Below are 17,474 nucleotides of genomic sequence, written 5' to 3'. Positions count from 1 at the left end.
TCAATCATGACTTGATAAGCTCCTGAAGTCTGTCCCTGGTCCAATCCTCCATTCTGGAGTTCTCCATTCAGATCTCAGCCTCATTTTTAGTCTCTCCAGTTCCTTTCTAATGAAGCAATATTTTTATAAGGGTTGCCAATTTATAAGTCAAATTACATTTGTATTATCCAAATTATTCAATCAGAGGAATAAATCCCATACACCCCAAGCAGCCTTGACATAGAACAAATCCTTCAAGTGAGAGACAAAATAGGATTCAAAAAATAATAATCTGAATTGGCAAAACAATGAAGAGTTCATGAAAAAGATCTACAGAAATCCTTTGTCCATAGACGCATGATGCTGAGACTGTGCAGGGAGAGGCTTTTCTAAATTATTAAAGATTATAAAATATTGTAAAAACTACAAAGCCCTTTATAAATACTAGATCCTGTGTGAGCTAATATTCTGGTGGCAGTAAAAAGGGAGGATGGTAAGAATAGTAATTTGAATTTATGGAGGGCCTATCATCTTAGACACTTGTGCATTTGAAAGTCAGTTCATTAATCCTCAGGACTATCTTAGCAGAAAAGTAGCCAATGTTATTAGCTCCTTTTGCAGATAAGAAATTGAGACACAGACAGATTATGTGGCTTATACAATGCTTGTGCAAGGAAGCTGGGAGTAGACAGGAAAAACATTAGCTACAAAGGTGGGAATGTGGTCCACAGATAAAGAGTTGGCAGATTTAACTTTCTCCTGTTCAGGCACATAAAAAAAAAAAAAAAAAAAAAAAGACACCATCCCAGCCAAAGCTATTGGGGCAAAAGGGAATTACACAGAGAAGGGACCTGGGAGCATGGGGCAGAGGGCTGGAGGCAGCAGTTCAACCCAGGACATACCAGTGAAGTTACCGGTGAAGCGCTTGGCCCCCCTTGCTCAGCACAACGGACACCCTGGCATCCTCTTCGCCTGTGCTCTAGCACCATCCTCCCCCATCACACCCTCCCACAACAGGAAGATCATCGTGCAAACATGAGGAAACAATTACTTCAGAACCATACTCTGAAATAAGAATTAGCATGAAGGAATAAGTACAATTGCTCAAATTAAATGAGGCACACAGCAACAACAAAGAACTTATTAACATGAGAATTAAACACCAAAAATAAATGAAGAGGAACTCACAGCGGTGAGTCAAGAGTACATAAAGTGTCATTCAAAAATAATACTAAGGAATCCACTTTCAATTCTCACCACCTTCTTTTAATAAAAAATAGACTATTTTTATTTTAAAATAATTTTAATTTATTTTTAAATTAAAAATGATTTAAATAAATAGAAAAATAAATAAACCTAAATGTTCTATAAAATTAATCAGTAAGAAAATTGTGAATTAAACATATTTTCATAGAGGAAAAAAGGCCTTGCGAATAGTTTTAAAGCAGCTGTGAGTTAACTATATCCTACAATTATTAGCATGATAGAGAATAAAGGAAAATAAGTGGCTATATAATTTTATATGCATACACACACACTCATTTAAAAGATTACTAGAAACAGAGAGCTACAGATAAATATAAAAATGTCTCTTCCAGTAACAAACACTAATTTATATTTCAAAATAATAATAATAAAAACTGAAGAAAATCATGACATCCAAGAAGAAAACAGGTTACTGAGAGAACTCTAGTATCAACATTCTCAACCAACTTACTGATCATAACAACAAATCCTGGAAGAGAAAGTAAATTGCTGTCAAATTGCAACAGGCAAGAATGCATAGGTTAATTATAGGGAATTTCAACTTCAGAAAACAGCCAAACTCAACTCAAGACATGAAAAATCAAGCAATGTATCAGTAATTACATAAGAGGGGAGCCGAAGCAATGCTCTCAACCATCAGTACCTAATTTCCTTTTTGCTTGAACCAAGGGAAATATCCTCATAGTTAGGCTCCTAAGACATCCCTTGCCATCCTAGACTAGAAACATGGGTGTTACCCAATAACGGAAGTTTATAAAAGCCAGGCAACATTTTCATGCCTATCCACTGCTTCCAGGCAGAGTGGATATTCAGTGAAAACACCAGGTACTATAGGCTGACCAGCATCCATTCTGATAGGTCAGTGTCCATGCCGTGTCCATTGTTGAGTATTTTTCACATTACTCTGCATCTAGGAAAGTGTCAACCTAAGTCTACGCAGGTAGTTGTTCATCTCTCTTTTTTAAAGTCTTCAAAGATGACTGGGTATTATTTGGCAGGATGAATTTCTACTTTTATGTTTCTTTATTAAAACATATACCTTGTAAAGGGAAAGAAGTGACACTGTATCATCTGAATTGATGACTCAAATATAAAGACAACCTTAATGGGTGCTGGTGAGACCCAGAGGAAGGTGGACGCAGTCTGCAGTTATAACAACAGAGAGGGCAGAGAGGGATGAAAGTAACAGCTGGGATCATGAAATACAAGAGGACAGGAGAAGTCCTTCATCCTGTGTGCCCCATGGTATCATGCAGTGTTTATGAAATGGGTTCTGGAGGCTGAGCTATCTGGGTTCACAAGCCAGCTCCACACTGGAGTTTGTAGGGAGAAGAAGGGTAAAGAGTGCTTCAGGTAAAAGGAATATGATACATAGGACGTGGAAACAAGAGTGAGCATGGCTCATTCAGGAAGCAACAAGTAGTTCAGGAAGGCTGGGCTGTAGCAGTGGGGTAGGGACAGAGGTAGGAAGACTGGGGAAGTGGCAAGAGGAAAGGATGCAGAGACCTGCCTGGTCCTGAATGGCCTTGTGAGACATCCTGAGGAACTTGAACTTTAGTCTAAAAGAAAGAAGACACAGAGGAATTTAAAATAAGGGAATGATGTGATCCAATTTATGATTTACATTTTAGAGAGGTAGAAAGCAAAAGGTGGAGCAGAATTAGAGACAAGAAGAGGTGGCAGTGGCCTGAACTAGGAAAGCAGTCTGGTCATGAGAATGGAGAGAAGTGGACAGAGCCCAACTCATTCCTTGTCTTCCATTCCTGAGCTACCTAAGGATTCCAAGTCATCCCTTGAGTTTTTGCACTCAGGACCTCCTTCTATTCCAGTTTTGGGCTTCAGCCTCTGAGGATGCAAGACTTGGAGGAAACCCCTTAGTCCATGTTCCAGTTGGACCTCTCTGGCCACCTATAATGGAAGAGGGGGGGTGTTCATACCTCACTTACTGCTAATTATCTTTTTTTTTCAATTTGCTCCTGTATTTTCTTTCTCCAATAAAACAGTTATACCCCCACACCATTAGATATTTAGTGTGAAGCAACAGTTTTATTATGAATTTCATATACCTTATTTGTAAAAACAATAGAAAGTAAATCTGGTCTTAAAACAATCTATGCATAACCAAGTCACTGAGTTGTTTCTTAGAGAACCATACAAAAGCGAAGGGAAAATATAGATAAGTGCAGTTATTTAGTACTTTGCTATTGCTACTAAAACCTTTCTCATTCATTAAAACAGTCTTTTAGTTGAATCTACATCTGTGAATAAATTCATGCATTGTAAAATAGAAGCAAGAAACAAGACTGTGTTTCCCACCAATCCAGTAATGATATAGAGATGAGCAAAGCTTCCTTCCCTTAGGGATTTCTAGATTTTAGAATATTCCCCGTTGTATTTTGAAAGTAGAGTGAAGCCGATTTTATATTTTCTTGCCTTGAGGGTCAACCAATGTGGTTTAGAGGAAAGAACATGGGACCTGGAATCAAAGAACTTGATCAAGATTCTAAACCTCTCTGATCTTGGATTTTCATATCTGTTAAGTGTGAATAGTAACTATATCTTTTCCCCCATGTTTTGTGAGAATCAAATGATTTAATGTCTGTGACAGGGACCAAATATTCTGTGATTTGGGGGATGTTCTATATCTGCTTTGTCAAATCAGGTAGTCAATAGTTACATGTAGCTACTGAACACTTGAAATAAGGCTAGTGCAACTGAGAGACTAAATCTTTCCATTTTATCTAATTTTAATTAATTTAAATTTTGAAAGACACCAGATTACCATACTGGATTACCATACTGGAAATGTTTCAGTTATTCTTACTGCAAGTTAATTAACTCTGCTCTGCTCTGGAAATTCATAGATATATTGTCCTTGTTTAAGAATGAGAGTTTCCCTTATAGGCAAAGATATATATGTAACCACTTTAAGCAATTTGTGAGATGAATCAGAATGCAATTGTATTTTTGTCTACCACTTTCCTTTTAAAAATGTATTCATTGGGGGGAGTTTTTCCCAATACCACTGATGAAAATTCCCCAGTTAGCCCCATGTACCTTCTGGTCACTCTTAGATTTAAAGAAAATTCTGTGGTTATTTAAAGTTGCAAAATGCAGTTCTGATTCGTGAGTTAGAATGCCCCATCCAATATTTCCATCAGCACACCAACGTTCCAGTTTAAGACCGATCTCCCCGCCCTCGTGCCCTACATGTTTACAGCCTTCTGGGAACGGGGTGCTGTGCATGTCTTCTCTTTTCCTGCCTCACCTCCTCTATCACCCAGTTTGCAAGCTCCTGTTACTGAAGCCTCCAAAATTGGAGAAGAGGGAAGAAAAGGGAGAAATAAGACAACATTTTTACTCTACTGGTATGACTGAAAGCTGGCTTTGCCTCTGCAATGTTATTACTGATACTGTGTTTGTCGGGGTGTGCACATGTACATGGGTGAGCTTCAGGGAATCCTCAGAAGCTTATGACTGCACCGCCTGTGAAGTGAGCAATGCAAACAATTCTTCTGTTAGCTATGCCTCCCTCAGCTCTGGTTTTCTAGCAGGAAAACACATCAAGCTTTCCAAGAGTACACAACAAAGCCACTTCCTCTAAGTTTGAGGTAAAAAAGGACGATCCCTCATGTCTACCTCTCTACACTGGGTTAGCTCTTCAAAATTCATTCTCACAAAATCCTCTCAGTGTTTTTTCTCCCTGTATTTTTCTTTATAACCTGGAGGTGGGTGAGGAGTCAAGAATTGTGAAAATATTCCTAATTTGGGATTTTAGTCAGATATCTCTTTTTGATATCTGAAACCAGTTATCTTAGAGTCCTGGCCAACTCTTCTAATTTAACATCCTTGATCACTGCAGCTGTGGTAATAGTAGCCAAAGACTAGAAATTATATAAAAATCATCAATAATAGACCAATAAAAATCTTTGGCTTACCCGTAACCATTGTTGTAAAAAAATAATGTGGTCTCTTCATATGCAATGATACGGGTCAATCACTGAAATACATTAAATAAAAAAAGGAAGGGCACTAGACATTCCATGTTTAGAATATTTCTTACTGGAAAGAGTCAGAAGAAACTGAAAGCTGTCATACTGTACTTCCGAGGAGAGGATTTGCAGACCAAAAATCTGAAACCTGGAGTTTCAGCTTACTTTACATTCTGTATGATTTTATAGTATTTGAATTTTTTATTGTGGTAAAACTTACTGTACATTTTTTCTTTAATATCTTTGTAAATATATTTGGATACATATTAAGGCCTCTATTCATTGTTTAATTTTTTAAACATTATTTTCAAGTCTTTCTATTTGGCACAAAGTCTCCAACATCTTTTATTTCAGCCCTGACATCCTGACACGGTTGTGTGTCTATATCCAAGTGAAATGCCCTTCCCAAATAATTGACCAGGTCATTTATAACATTTGGAAACTTGAATGAAACACCACAGACAGTATAAATGAGTCTATAAATAGGTGAGCTATAACAAACATGCTTTCTTTTTTTTCCCATGAGAATACAGAAAAATAGGCTGGATTACAGGCATAACATAAAAATACATTCATACTGTAAGTTTGTAATCTACATGTAAATACTGAGGAATTAACCTTTACAACTGGAAAATGACGTTTAATTCTTGATATTCAAAAACAAGTAATATTTTACTGAATATTCAGTTTATTAAAATCATCCAAAAAAGAGAATGGCCTAGTAAGCAGAGACTGTTCACTCTGCTTGAGACTTGCTATTTTTCAAGTAGCAAAGGATAAAGAGGCTCCTCTTAGCACCCTAGTCTGAGGGTCTAGAATTATATTTATGCTATAGGTATCAAGGAGAAAGTTTCAGAAAAAAAAGTTTGATATATGAAGTGATATGTAAATTAACAAAATTTATCTTCTTTTGAATGGCAAAAAGTGGGAAGGGAAACCCACCTAAAGTTTTATTCTGATAAATTTTCATGAGGTCAAACTGGCTAGTTTCTAGTAATGTTAAGTTTTGTCATAAAATATTTCCTGTAACTTCAGTCAGGAAGAGAAATTGAAAGTTATGATATAGAATTAAACAAAGGTAAGTATTTAGCTCCATACAAAAGAAAAAAGAAATTAAGAAGGAAAAAAAATCTAGAGGACAACATATACCACAGTATAAAATGTTATTTTATAAAAGACTAAACTCCGTTGTAAAATTTCTTCAAGCAGTTTCCTTTATCCCCAAAACCATTTAAAGAATCTCCCACCATGGTCCCCCTCTTCTCACCACTCTCTCCAGCCTGGGTTAGGCTTCTCTATCTTGTGTAACCCCCTGTCTTATTTCTCACATAGTATTATCAATTTTATATACATACTTGTCACTCCCTCTATCCCTATATCCCTAGCACTAAGCAAAGCACAGGTAGAATTAATGTTTACTGAATAAATAAAAGAATAATGCCACTCATCTCACAGTGACTCACACTGATTCCTCACTGCCTTCAGAATAAAGTACACAATCCTTAGGCTGATATTTGAAAATACTTCATAATTAGAGGTAACCTATCTTTCCAATCTTATTCCCTTCATATTTTCTCCCCAATTCCCCAAATACTACATCATCAAGCACACCTATCTATGGGGAGAGATCATGTCTTTCTTGTTGACTGCTGTGTCCCACAATTTAGCTCACAGTGCCTCACATATAACAGGTATTCAGAAATTATTTGTTGAGTTAATGACTGGATAAAGTAACTTTACCAAATCTATCTTGTACTTTCCACTTCCTTATATTTTCTAAACAGCTACTCCCTTTATTTTTGCTGCTTTAACTTCCTTTCTCTCATCTCCAAGGCTCAGTAAAGTTTGATCACCTATGAGAATCATTTCCAATTTTCCTAAGCAAAATTAAATTCTCCCCAATACAAATACGGACTTATGCTCTTTTGATGTTATTTAAATATTAACTAGATTTTAAACTTTTGGAAGTTAAGGACTATGATACTTTGATGTCTCTTTTCCCAGTCTGTTCCCAGCTACCCTTTATGACTTGTCTTAGCTGAAATAGACTGATTAGATATGAATTCCACCATCTATACTTACTGTTGACATGCTATTTCTGTGAATCAGTTTCTTCATCTCTAAAATTGGCATAATCTCATTATCTTACCCCAAAATTAATTAAATAAGATATTTTAATTAAAGGGCTTAGGACAGTACTTGGTACATGGTAAGCATTCAATTGGTGTTAACAGGTGTTATCAATACCATTATCACTATTATTATTAATACAAAAGTAATGTCTGTTAAATGGAAAAGTTAGTCAATCTCTCGCACCATAGGTTGAGAAACAAGGAAGTTGATTTGAGATCAAATTTTGCACTATATTTTACAGATTACAGTGCTACAAACATATCTGAGTCTGCAAGATGCCACAAGTGTCTGGTTTTCAGTTACATCTGGAAAGATTATTTCATTAGAACATTTAAGATAAACAAGTGTCTTGAGATTAGGGAGAAACAGGAACTCCCAACCATTTTGTCTATGAATAAAATATGGCATAAATATTTTAGAAGACAATTTTTCTGTATCTCATAAATTTGAAGATACATATGCCTATGGCTCAGCAAATCTATGAAATATTCACTAGAATAATTCTTACATTTGTATACAAGTGGCATGTATAAGAATACTATTTATAATGCTACTTATAAATAATGTAAGTAGCATTATATCATACAGCTATGAAAACTAATAAGTTGTGCTACAATAATCAACATGGATTAATCTCAGAAGTACAAGGTTGAAAGAAAAGAGCAAGTTGCAGATGAACACCGTAACTCTAATGTTTATATAACATTTTTAAACATTAAAACAAGGTTACATAGTATTTATGGATATGTTCACATAGCAGTAAAAAGAATAAAATATAAAAATAAAAGCAGAAAAAAGAATAAAAGCATACAGTGGAGAGAAAATCTACAAAGACAGGAAGGTAGTGACTGCTGAGGTGGGAAAGGGAGAAACAGAATCAGGTAGAGCACTTCATTTTTTTAAATTTCTAAAATTATATGTGTTAAGCTGAAAGGTGAGTGTGCAAGTCTTTGTGATATCTATCTTTAAATAGAAATCTACTATGTATTGTATTTTTTAGGAAAACTTCCAAATTAAGTGCTCTTCCCAATGGAAATAGAAGACACACAAAACTCCCCTCTACCATTCCTGGAAAGTAAAACCTAGTGGCCATTCTCCTGGCTAGAGATGAAGATGTTTTTGTTTATTCCCAGGGAGGACCCTACAAAGAAGTGTCATCTCTGAGCAAGGTGGCAGCTATAGTAATCAAGAGAGAACACCCAGGACAAAATAAAATATTGAAAGCGAACAGTCAACTCTTCCTTCCCCTTCCATCCCTAGATAGTTGGAGATTCTCTTTCTTCAGCATTCCTCTGTGAGTGAGGCAGGAGGAAGAACAGAACTAAGTTTCATTTTACTGAGGGAGGTGCTTGCTTGCTGTCTCTATTTCTCTGGCCAACTCTGAGGGCTCTCCAGAATTCCAATTCCACGTGATTAGCAACGCAGTTTCCCTTTCCACTGGAAGGTCAACTCAGCTCAATTTCAAATTGCCTGAAGTACAAAGGATCATTCCCCCCCCCCCCACAAGAACTAGCTCTCTCTCTTCTACCTCAGTGTTACTGTTATTCTCTCAGGCCACCAAGCTTAAAAACTCAAAAGCATCTTGTCTGTCATCATTTATTATTATTATTATTTTCTTTTTTATTGAATGACTTCCCCATCCCTCTCTTCCATTTTCTTTCCCAGCACCTGTTATTTATTCATGCTCAGATCATTAAAACCTATTTCCAAAGTGCTCTCTTTGCATTCACGTTCCCTGTGCTCCAACCTAACCATATGCCATTCCTTGTATGATCTTCCTAAGCACAGATTTCAACATGTTATCCCTGGGTCAGGACTCTTGTGGAACTCCACCATCTAGAAGCTGATGTGCAAATCCCTTCAAATCTTCCACAATCAAACTTATTCCAGCATCATCACACAAAGCCTCCTAGGTTACCCTCCATCGAATGCTCAATATCCCTCCTTTCCAGCTATACATAAAACCAGCCTATTCAGTTTCACTTCCTGATTTTTTTGAACCATTTTGGTTTTTTGTTTGTTTTTTTTTTTGTTTTATTTATTTATTTATTTATTTTTGGCTGTGTTGGGTCTTCGTTTCTATGCGAGGGCTTTCTCCAGTTGCGGCAAGCGGGGGCCACTCTTCATGGCGGTGCGCGGGCCTCTCACTATCGCGGCCTCTCTTGTTGCGGAGCACAGGCTCCAGGTGCGCAGGCTCAGTAGTTGTGGCTCACGGGCCTAGATGCTCCGCGGCATGCGGGATCCTCCCAGACCAGGGCTCGAACCCGTGTCCCCTGCATTGGCAGGCAGATTCTCAACCACTGCGCCACCAGGGAAGCCCTCACTTCCTGATTTTTTTGTATGTGGCATTGCCTGTACTTCAGTGTTTCGCAAACTTCAGGCATTCTGGTACCTCTTCATGATTTTTCCATTACCAAGTACCATCTGAACTATTTTTTAATATTTTCTTTAAATCCACTCTCATTTTAGTTCAGATAAGTCTTTTAAAAGCACATTTCTATCAGTACCATAAGTGAAAAAAAGCAGTATCTATTGGAATAAATAGGCAATAGCGATAAAAATAAATGTTATCCTAAAAGTTATTAAGTTATAACTAAATGTTTTTTGCCTGCTAAAATCATTAAACCTGTTACTTACTCTATTGTTGTTATAAAGGAGGATTAAACAAGTGTTAAAAGAATTTTAAAGTCATATCTACAACAATAAAACTTTGTCCTTGAAGAATTTAAAGTAATTTTAAAAATATAGTAACTTTCTTACTGTGTAACCCAATGTTGTTGACTGCCCAGTCCACATATTGCCTAGAATCATATTATCCATATAAAGTGTGGGAAATGCTGCTGTAGATGAGATATTTTCTTCAACTTTTTCTGGTGATTTCAACTCTGTACATCCTTCCAGGTCTGGCTAAAAATAAAGCTCTACCACTTCCCAGAGTACCCACTTGGTATTCAGTACACTATGACCTCTCCTTCCTCTGGCATTCTGGGTATGCGTTTCTTCCAAGTTTTGGGAAGTCACTCCACTTTGCTTTTGACTGACTCACATACAAGTTTTCAAATTTATTTTTTTTCAGGTCTCCAATGATTACAGTTCAAGCAAAAATTTATGGAAGCTTCTTTAATCTCATGATACTGGGCATCATATACTCTAAGCAGTAGGAATTAACCAACAGTGAGGCCAGGAATGACTTGAGTGATTGATGAATTAGCACTTTCTCCCTTTAGCTATTTATGAGTACATATCTCCTCTAGTAGACAAGGATCCCTTCAAGGGCTATGCCTCAGTCACTCTTTAACCCCAAAGCCCAACTCAGTGGGAGAACATTGTAGGATTGCTAGAAGTAATTGTTAAGTGAATAAATGACACTTCCTAGAGAGAGTAGACTATAGATGGCATTCAACAGCAAAAACAATGCTGCCCTTTTAGATAGTATACTATATTTATCAACTGCTTCTGTAGCTTTCCTTCTCCTTTGTTTTCATTCTAATGCTACCCTGGACTTCCTGACACAGTTCCTGAGAGGGTTTACATTTAAATGGTATATCACACGCAAAACTTTGCACACTTGTCACAAATACTAGTTGCTATCACCAAATATCACAGGGGACACAGTTTTAATAGACAGCTAGGCATTTGTGTGGTCTTTCAAGAAAAGATTTTCCAAAAATGCAACAATGACATGCTTTCAAGTTTAAAATCAATTTAATTCCAAATTGTCTTTTGTCCTCCAAATTAGCTAATGTATTTTAAGATAGGATAGTGTTTAACAGATCCTGTCTTAATAGTCTTTATTATCTCTAAGACAGACACATAAAATTATCTGTTTATAAATTAGCTCCAGGGAAGGTGAGAACACCAAAATAAATAATACATTTAAGCTGTATCTAAAGTTTTCAGGTAAGTTATAACCAAATTATGACTTCACAATTCCTATATTCTGTATGGTAACTATGAAATCATATTAAAATTCACTATTATGAATTAGAGATAATCACATAATTAAGTCATGGAGGGTATGCAAGGATCTCCACAAAAGTGGAGATAACTTTAAGGATATACCAAAAATTGGACTTCCCTGGTGGCTCAGTGGTTAAGAATCCACCCACCAATGCAGGGGACATGGGTTTGAGCCCTGGTCCGGGAAGATTCCACATGCCACGGAGTAATTGAGTCCGTGCGCCACAACTACTGAGCCTGCGTTCTAGAGCCCGTGAGCCACAACTACTGAAGCCTGCGTGCCACAACTACTGAAGCCCGTGTGCCACAGCTACTGAAGTCCGCATGCCTAGAGCCCGTGCTCCGCAACAAGAGAAGCCACCGCAATGGGAAGCCCGCGCACCACAAAGAAGAGTAGCCCCTGCAAGCCACAAATAGAGAAAGCATGCGCGCAGCAAGGAAGACCCAATGCAGCCAAAAAAATCAATCAATAAATAAATTTATAAAAGAAAAGAATATACCAAAAGTGCATTATCCTCTCCACTAATTATTATGTAAGAACCAGATACTAACATAGGTGACCCAATATCGATCCTAAAATTAGACCCACTGAAAATGGAATTAGACATCTTTTAAGGAGTCAGAGACACCTTAATAAATGTGAGGCACCAGAATTTTCACTACATGCTCTTTGATCTGTTTTTTTTAATTGTGGTAAAAACACATAATGTAAAATTTACCATCTTAACCATTTGTAAATGTATGGTAGTAAGTATATTTACATTGTTGTACAACCAATCTTTAGAACATTTTCAAATTGCAAAACTGAAACTCTTTACCCACTAAACATTTCCTATTTCCCCCTTTTCCCAGCCCCTGGCAACCACCATTCTACTTTCTGTTTCTATGAATTTGACTACTCTTAATACCTCATATAAGGGGAATCCTACAACAAATTATCTCTTTAATCTGTTTTTGAAGCTTAATTGAAACTTAATCAGGAAGAAGCCAAGTTCATCCTCCAGCAGCTATTGTCTAAGCATCTATTTAGTATTATGCATTATGCTAATTTCATTCTACTAATCCAGTGAAGTAGGTTTTATATCCACTTTATAAATGTAGAAACAGGGGCTTGACAAGGTGAACTATTTTGCCCAAGTCCACACGTCTAATAAGAAGTGGAGCCACTGAATCCAACTTTATCTGACTTCAATGCCCACACTCTTTTCAACACACCTGCTGCCTTTTGAAATATTTAAAAATTTCAGAGGATTTCAACCGTCTACATATTTGAAGCAAGTCAAAGTGGGGTTCTGTTGTTGTTTACATTTGACTTAGAATGTTTCATGTCTTACTCTGCTTTTTATACATCATTTCATTCTATGCCATCTCTCAAGGTATTAGTCTATACTATGTGTTAAAATTTATTCTAAATCATGTCCCACAAACCCACAGGATATCAATTACCTTCCCTTTTTCCTTCCCAAGGAGGGCTTGGGAAGGGAGAAACATTTAGTTTGGTCAATTGTTCTGGAAATGACACAATTTCCTATTTGTACCATATATCAACAGTGAAAAGGATATTAATTTTTAAAAACAACACTTACAGTTTGAACCCCAGTCTCTTCAGCTCAGGAACATTATTTGGTAGAAAGAATCGAAGTCATTCTACCAAAACCAAGGACTCTGCAAATGTGCCTTGCTCTGAATGTGGCGCCTGAACTACTGCTTACCGAGCCACCTGGGACTAGGAGTCCTCCTGGTGTGGCTCCCGGCTGCCTAACCGGAAACCCTAAAACGCAGAAGAACTACAATACCCACGATTCAAATTCCTCACCTGAAACCAGGAGAAGAGGGTGGATGGCTGCAGTTTCACCCTAGGAAGATGGAAAAGCAAAGCAAAAAGTAAACATGTATGTATCAGGTGCGTTTATCTAAGAACAATTTGTAAATATGAAACTATTTTTATAAAAGGAAACAAAAAAGGTTTGATGTTTGCCAAGGAGTAAGAAGGCGCCCTCAGTGTTGCCAAGAACTAAAAAATCTTTATGCAAACAGATTCTCATGCAGCCGTGGAACCTGTACCACCAGTTTCTCTTTCAGTGATTCAGAGCTGAGGATGCCTCACTACCTGGTGGAACAGGTGAATGAGGACTTCCCAGGTGAGGCCTGAAAGCCTCTAGTTCCTCCTGCATCAGCATTGGGATTGTCATTCACAGGTGTTAAGGATATAATGGAGACATTTTACCCTTCATTTTCCAAACGGCCTGGATTTCTTTAAATATGCTTTTTAAAATGTGAGCAAGATGAAACTTTTGTTGATACTTTCTCCCATTTTCCTTTCCATTCCCTGATTTTGTGTTTTCCTTCTGTACATTCCAGCATTACTTCTGACTGCTCAAAATTCAAGAACAAAAAAATTGGAAGGAAAAATAGAAAAAAGAAATTTTAAAACGGGTAAAATTAAAGGTGCTATTGTTTCGCTTCTTTGCAACATTGGGAACAGAAAGTGTTAAATACAAACAAAAACTAAGAAATGTGTATTCTCCATTTGTTCATACAGCATCTATCTGTTTTATTTCTCATTAGAAACAACCCATAAAATGGATATAGACAAGTCCTGGTCTGAACCCAAGAACATACTGTAAGGATTCAGCTAAAGTAAGCAGATGGCAGAATGGTGACAAAAGAGAAATTTCTTTTCCATTTTCTGCACTTTCTCTCCCTCCTCCCTAAATGCTGCCCCCCACCCTAAGGAACATGGGCTTCATGTGGCCCAACCTACTTGATCTACCCAGAGCTCTTTTGAAGTTCCCCCTTGGGTCATTCCACAATTGAAACTGAGTCATTCTATTTTTCTTTGTCACAGGTACCACAGTCTCCTGGCCAGAACCTAACCTGCCCTTATGTCATTTATATTACTTCCAAAACAAACCGCTTGCCATTTCCCTAAACCCTATAGATTTTGTTCTCCATGCTGTTTCTTCTCTCTGAAGTATTATTTGCCCACCTTTAAAAGTTCATATCCCTCCTTTCTTTCAAAGCCCAATGAAAAAACATTCTTCTCCAAGAAGCCCTCCCCGGTCTGCCCTAATCTGAATTATTCTCTCTCTCCTAACAAATTCCATATATTATCTAGTCCTCTCATAACAGAATTTATACTTTGTTTCATTGGTGTGTGTGTGTGTGTGTGTGTGTGTACATGGTTTAACCTTCTAATGTGAAGGCAAGACCTTATTTTATTCCCACTCACTAACTCAGTAATTTACATGTAAATGTTTCTGATAAACAACCAATGAATGAAATAAATGAGATATTAACTCTAAACTGGATGTTAATACTATCTTCATGTCTCCCAGAAATATTTGCATTTAAAGAACTCTCTAAATACCTAGAAAGAATACTGTTATCAGAATGCTCCTGTGGTCTAGTCTGGTGTAGCTTCCACAACCTTTATTTGCAGAATGGTTAAGGTACTAAGTCTATCAATTTAACCCCTGTCAATACCTGAAATGAATGCTTTCCTAGATCAGAACTAATTGTTTTACCAGCTCTGCCTCATGCTGCGCACTTGGCTTGCTAACAGCTTCCCAAGGACTGGCCCCAGTCCTATGACTGCATCTTGGAGACCTGGTCCTGCCGCCATCTACAATTTTTGATCATCATCTCCAGCACTTCTGGCTCCCTTCCCCTACAATCTAATCTCCTGTTTCTGAAGTGAAACTCTGACCTTTAGACTTCTTTGCATAATTCTTAATCACTGATCTCTCCCACCCAGGAAGGGAATTCTCTCAGTAGTTGTTAGTTCCTCACATGTCTGCTTCTATGGGATTCTCCCAGTCCTCACACACTCTGCTATGTCATCTAGCTGTCAGCCACTGTGGAGGAAGTGAACCTTCTAGATACTGCTGACACACAATGAGATTTCTGTGGATCATCAGACGCAAAGGCAGGCTAACGAAGGTGACTGTTGTCAGGGAAGTCTTCCCAACTCTCCTCTAACATATCGTAAGGACAAGCTAGCCCCTTATCCTGCCTGTGTGCATACAATCTAAGCTATCTAACATTGGGCAGGGAGTTCATCCTCAACACACAGTTCAGGGTTGCTTCCTTAAGAAAGTCTTTTCTGACCCCTCTACCCCATCCTTAACCCCTTACATGTTTCTTTTTTTTTTTTTTTTTTTTAATCTTGAGCTACTGTCATTTTTCAGTAGCAGACACAAGGGTGATGTTTTAATTTATTTATTTATTTTTGGTTGTGTTGGATCTTCGTTTCTCTGCCAGGGCTTTCTCCAGTTGCGGCAAGTGGGGGCCACTCTTCATCGCGGTGCGCGGGCCTCTCACTATCGCGGCCTCTCTTGTTGCGGAGCACAGGCTCCAGACGCGCAGGCTCAGTAGTTGTGGCTCACGGGCATAGTTGCCCCGCGGCATGTGGGATCTTCCCAGACCAGGGCTCGAACCCATGTCCCCTGCATTGGCAGGCAGATTCTCAACCACTGCGCCACCAGGGAAGCCCCCTTACATGTTTCTTGTACTGATTTACACAAATGTCTGTCTGGGTTGATATTCTGTTCATGCTAAACCAAGATGTTTTCATATCTCCCCTGAAATCATGATCACTTGCAGCCATGAGATTTATTGTACGTAAAAAATAAGTAGAACATGGACATCCGTTATTTCCTGACAGATAGCAAAAGGGTATGGAAAGCCAGCCCTTCCTACCCCAGTGTGTGGGAAGAAGAAACCCACAGGGTGAGTGGAAGTCTAAGGCGGCTTCAGTTGAAACATACTAGTAGGTACTGAAAAGTGAAATATATCAGGTGCAGGGCCTCCATGTTCAATCACACAACTGACACCATTGTATTATTTGCCCAGTTAGGAGAGCTAATCAGGGACTAACTATTTTCACATTCTTCATGTGGGAATGTGAAGGTGTCAAGGGGGCAAGTGGACCTGCAGATGCTAGGGATTCGGACAAAGAGGCGATATTATGCTTTTGTGACTCGAGAAAAATGGTAAGAATCATACATCAATGGATGTAATGCTTGTACAACATCCACAAAAGACCTGTTGGTCAAGCACCAGAGTCAAAGCAAACTCCTCCATAGCAGGTGACTAGCTAGGACCAAGATAGCATCACATGGCTTCAGACTCCTTTCTTTTCCCCATACCATAATATTATGTCTGTCCTCCTATGTACACTTAGGTACCATCTTAAAAACTGGAGAAGGAGGAGGAGAAACTGAAAGACTGAGAATAAAAAGAGAGTCACCCAAAAGATTATTTAAGCTAAAAGAGACTGTGATGTACTAAACTGTAAGTTTAAAATCTACTGTGCTCCATCCATACTCTAATGGTGACAACCAACATGGAAGCTAAAATGCCAGGGACTCACTGTCCCAGCCAGCCCGGTAGATAAGGGAGAAGCAAAGCACTTAGAGTGGCTAATCAGATACAGTTATCTGGGACCTGGAATTAGGAACTGGTGACACAAAGCAGCAGAGACAGAGGAGAATCCACTCTTGAAGTGAACAGAGGCAGCTGTGCAAACAATGTCTTGCTTTGGATGTGTCTGCTGGAGCTGTGGAGAGTAGAGCCGAGGACTCTTGGTAATGGTCCTGCAAACTGTGGTTTCTAGGACTTAGCAGAAACAACTAATTTATCCAGCAGCATTATCGTGGCTGCTCCTTTGGCTTCACAAGCCATGTGCCTGATTCTCTAGCCCTCTCAGCAATTGTGGGACTGGAGTTTGGTGTGTTGCTCTTCAATTTAGATCAGCCAAAGTCATTTGCTAATACTTGGAACTAAGAACACTGACTGATATATACATCTAATGCAGTTCTTACCTCACTGTAACAGATATCACCTCTGCCTACCCCACTTTATTTAGACTCCATCCGATCAAGGACTGGATCTTATTTAATCCCTAAATATCCAAAAGCTCCACAGTGCCTGGCAATGGTACATATTTGTTGACCTAAATTGAACTGACCAGTAAAATGAGGAAGGCTTGCTTAAAGTTCTTCTAACTTAAAATTTTTCTGACCACATGGAAGCTGTCAATTGCTCATTAATGCAGAGGTAATTTTTTTCTCCTAATGCTACATCTGATTTACAATTTAGACCTTACTCCCTCTCTTTATCTGGTAGGGAGCAGAGCTGGTG

At 38.2% G+C, this 17,474-nt stretch overlaps 1 protein-coding gene across 1 annotated transcript in view; it reads right to left on the bottom strand.

Annotated features, from left to right (window-relative positions):
• Window positions 1-15,470, bottom strand: part of MACC1 (MET transcriptional regulator MACC1) — a 288,870-nt gene extending 273,400 nt beyond the window's left edge. The window contains 1 exon segment of the mRNA XM_082398712.1: window positions 4-15,470. Within this exon segment, the coding sequence (XP_082254838.1) occupies window positions 4-84 (81 nt within the window). The 5' untranslated portion in view covers window positions 85-15,470.
• Between the last annotated feature and the right edge of the window lie 2,004 nt (window positions 15,471-17,474).

Source organism: Balaenoptera borealis (genome assembly GCF_965194805.1).
Source record: "Balaenoptera borealis genome assembly, chromosome: 7".
Taxonomy (NCBI): Eukaryota; Metazoa; Chordata; class Mammalia; order Artiodactyla; family Balaenopteridae; genus Balaenoptera; species Balaenoptera borealis.
The sequence above is the reverse complement of the archived record's forward strand: the minus strand, read 5'-3'. Positions and strand labels throughout refer to the sequence as shown.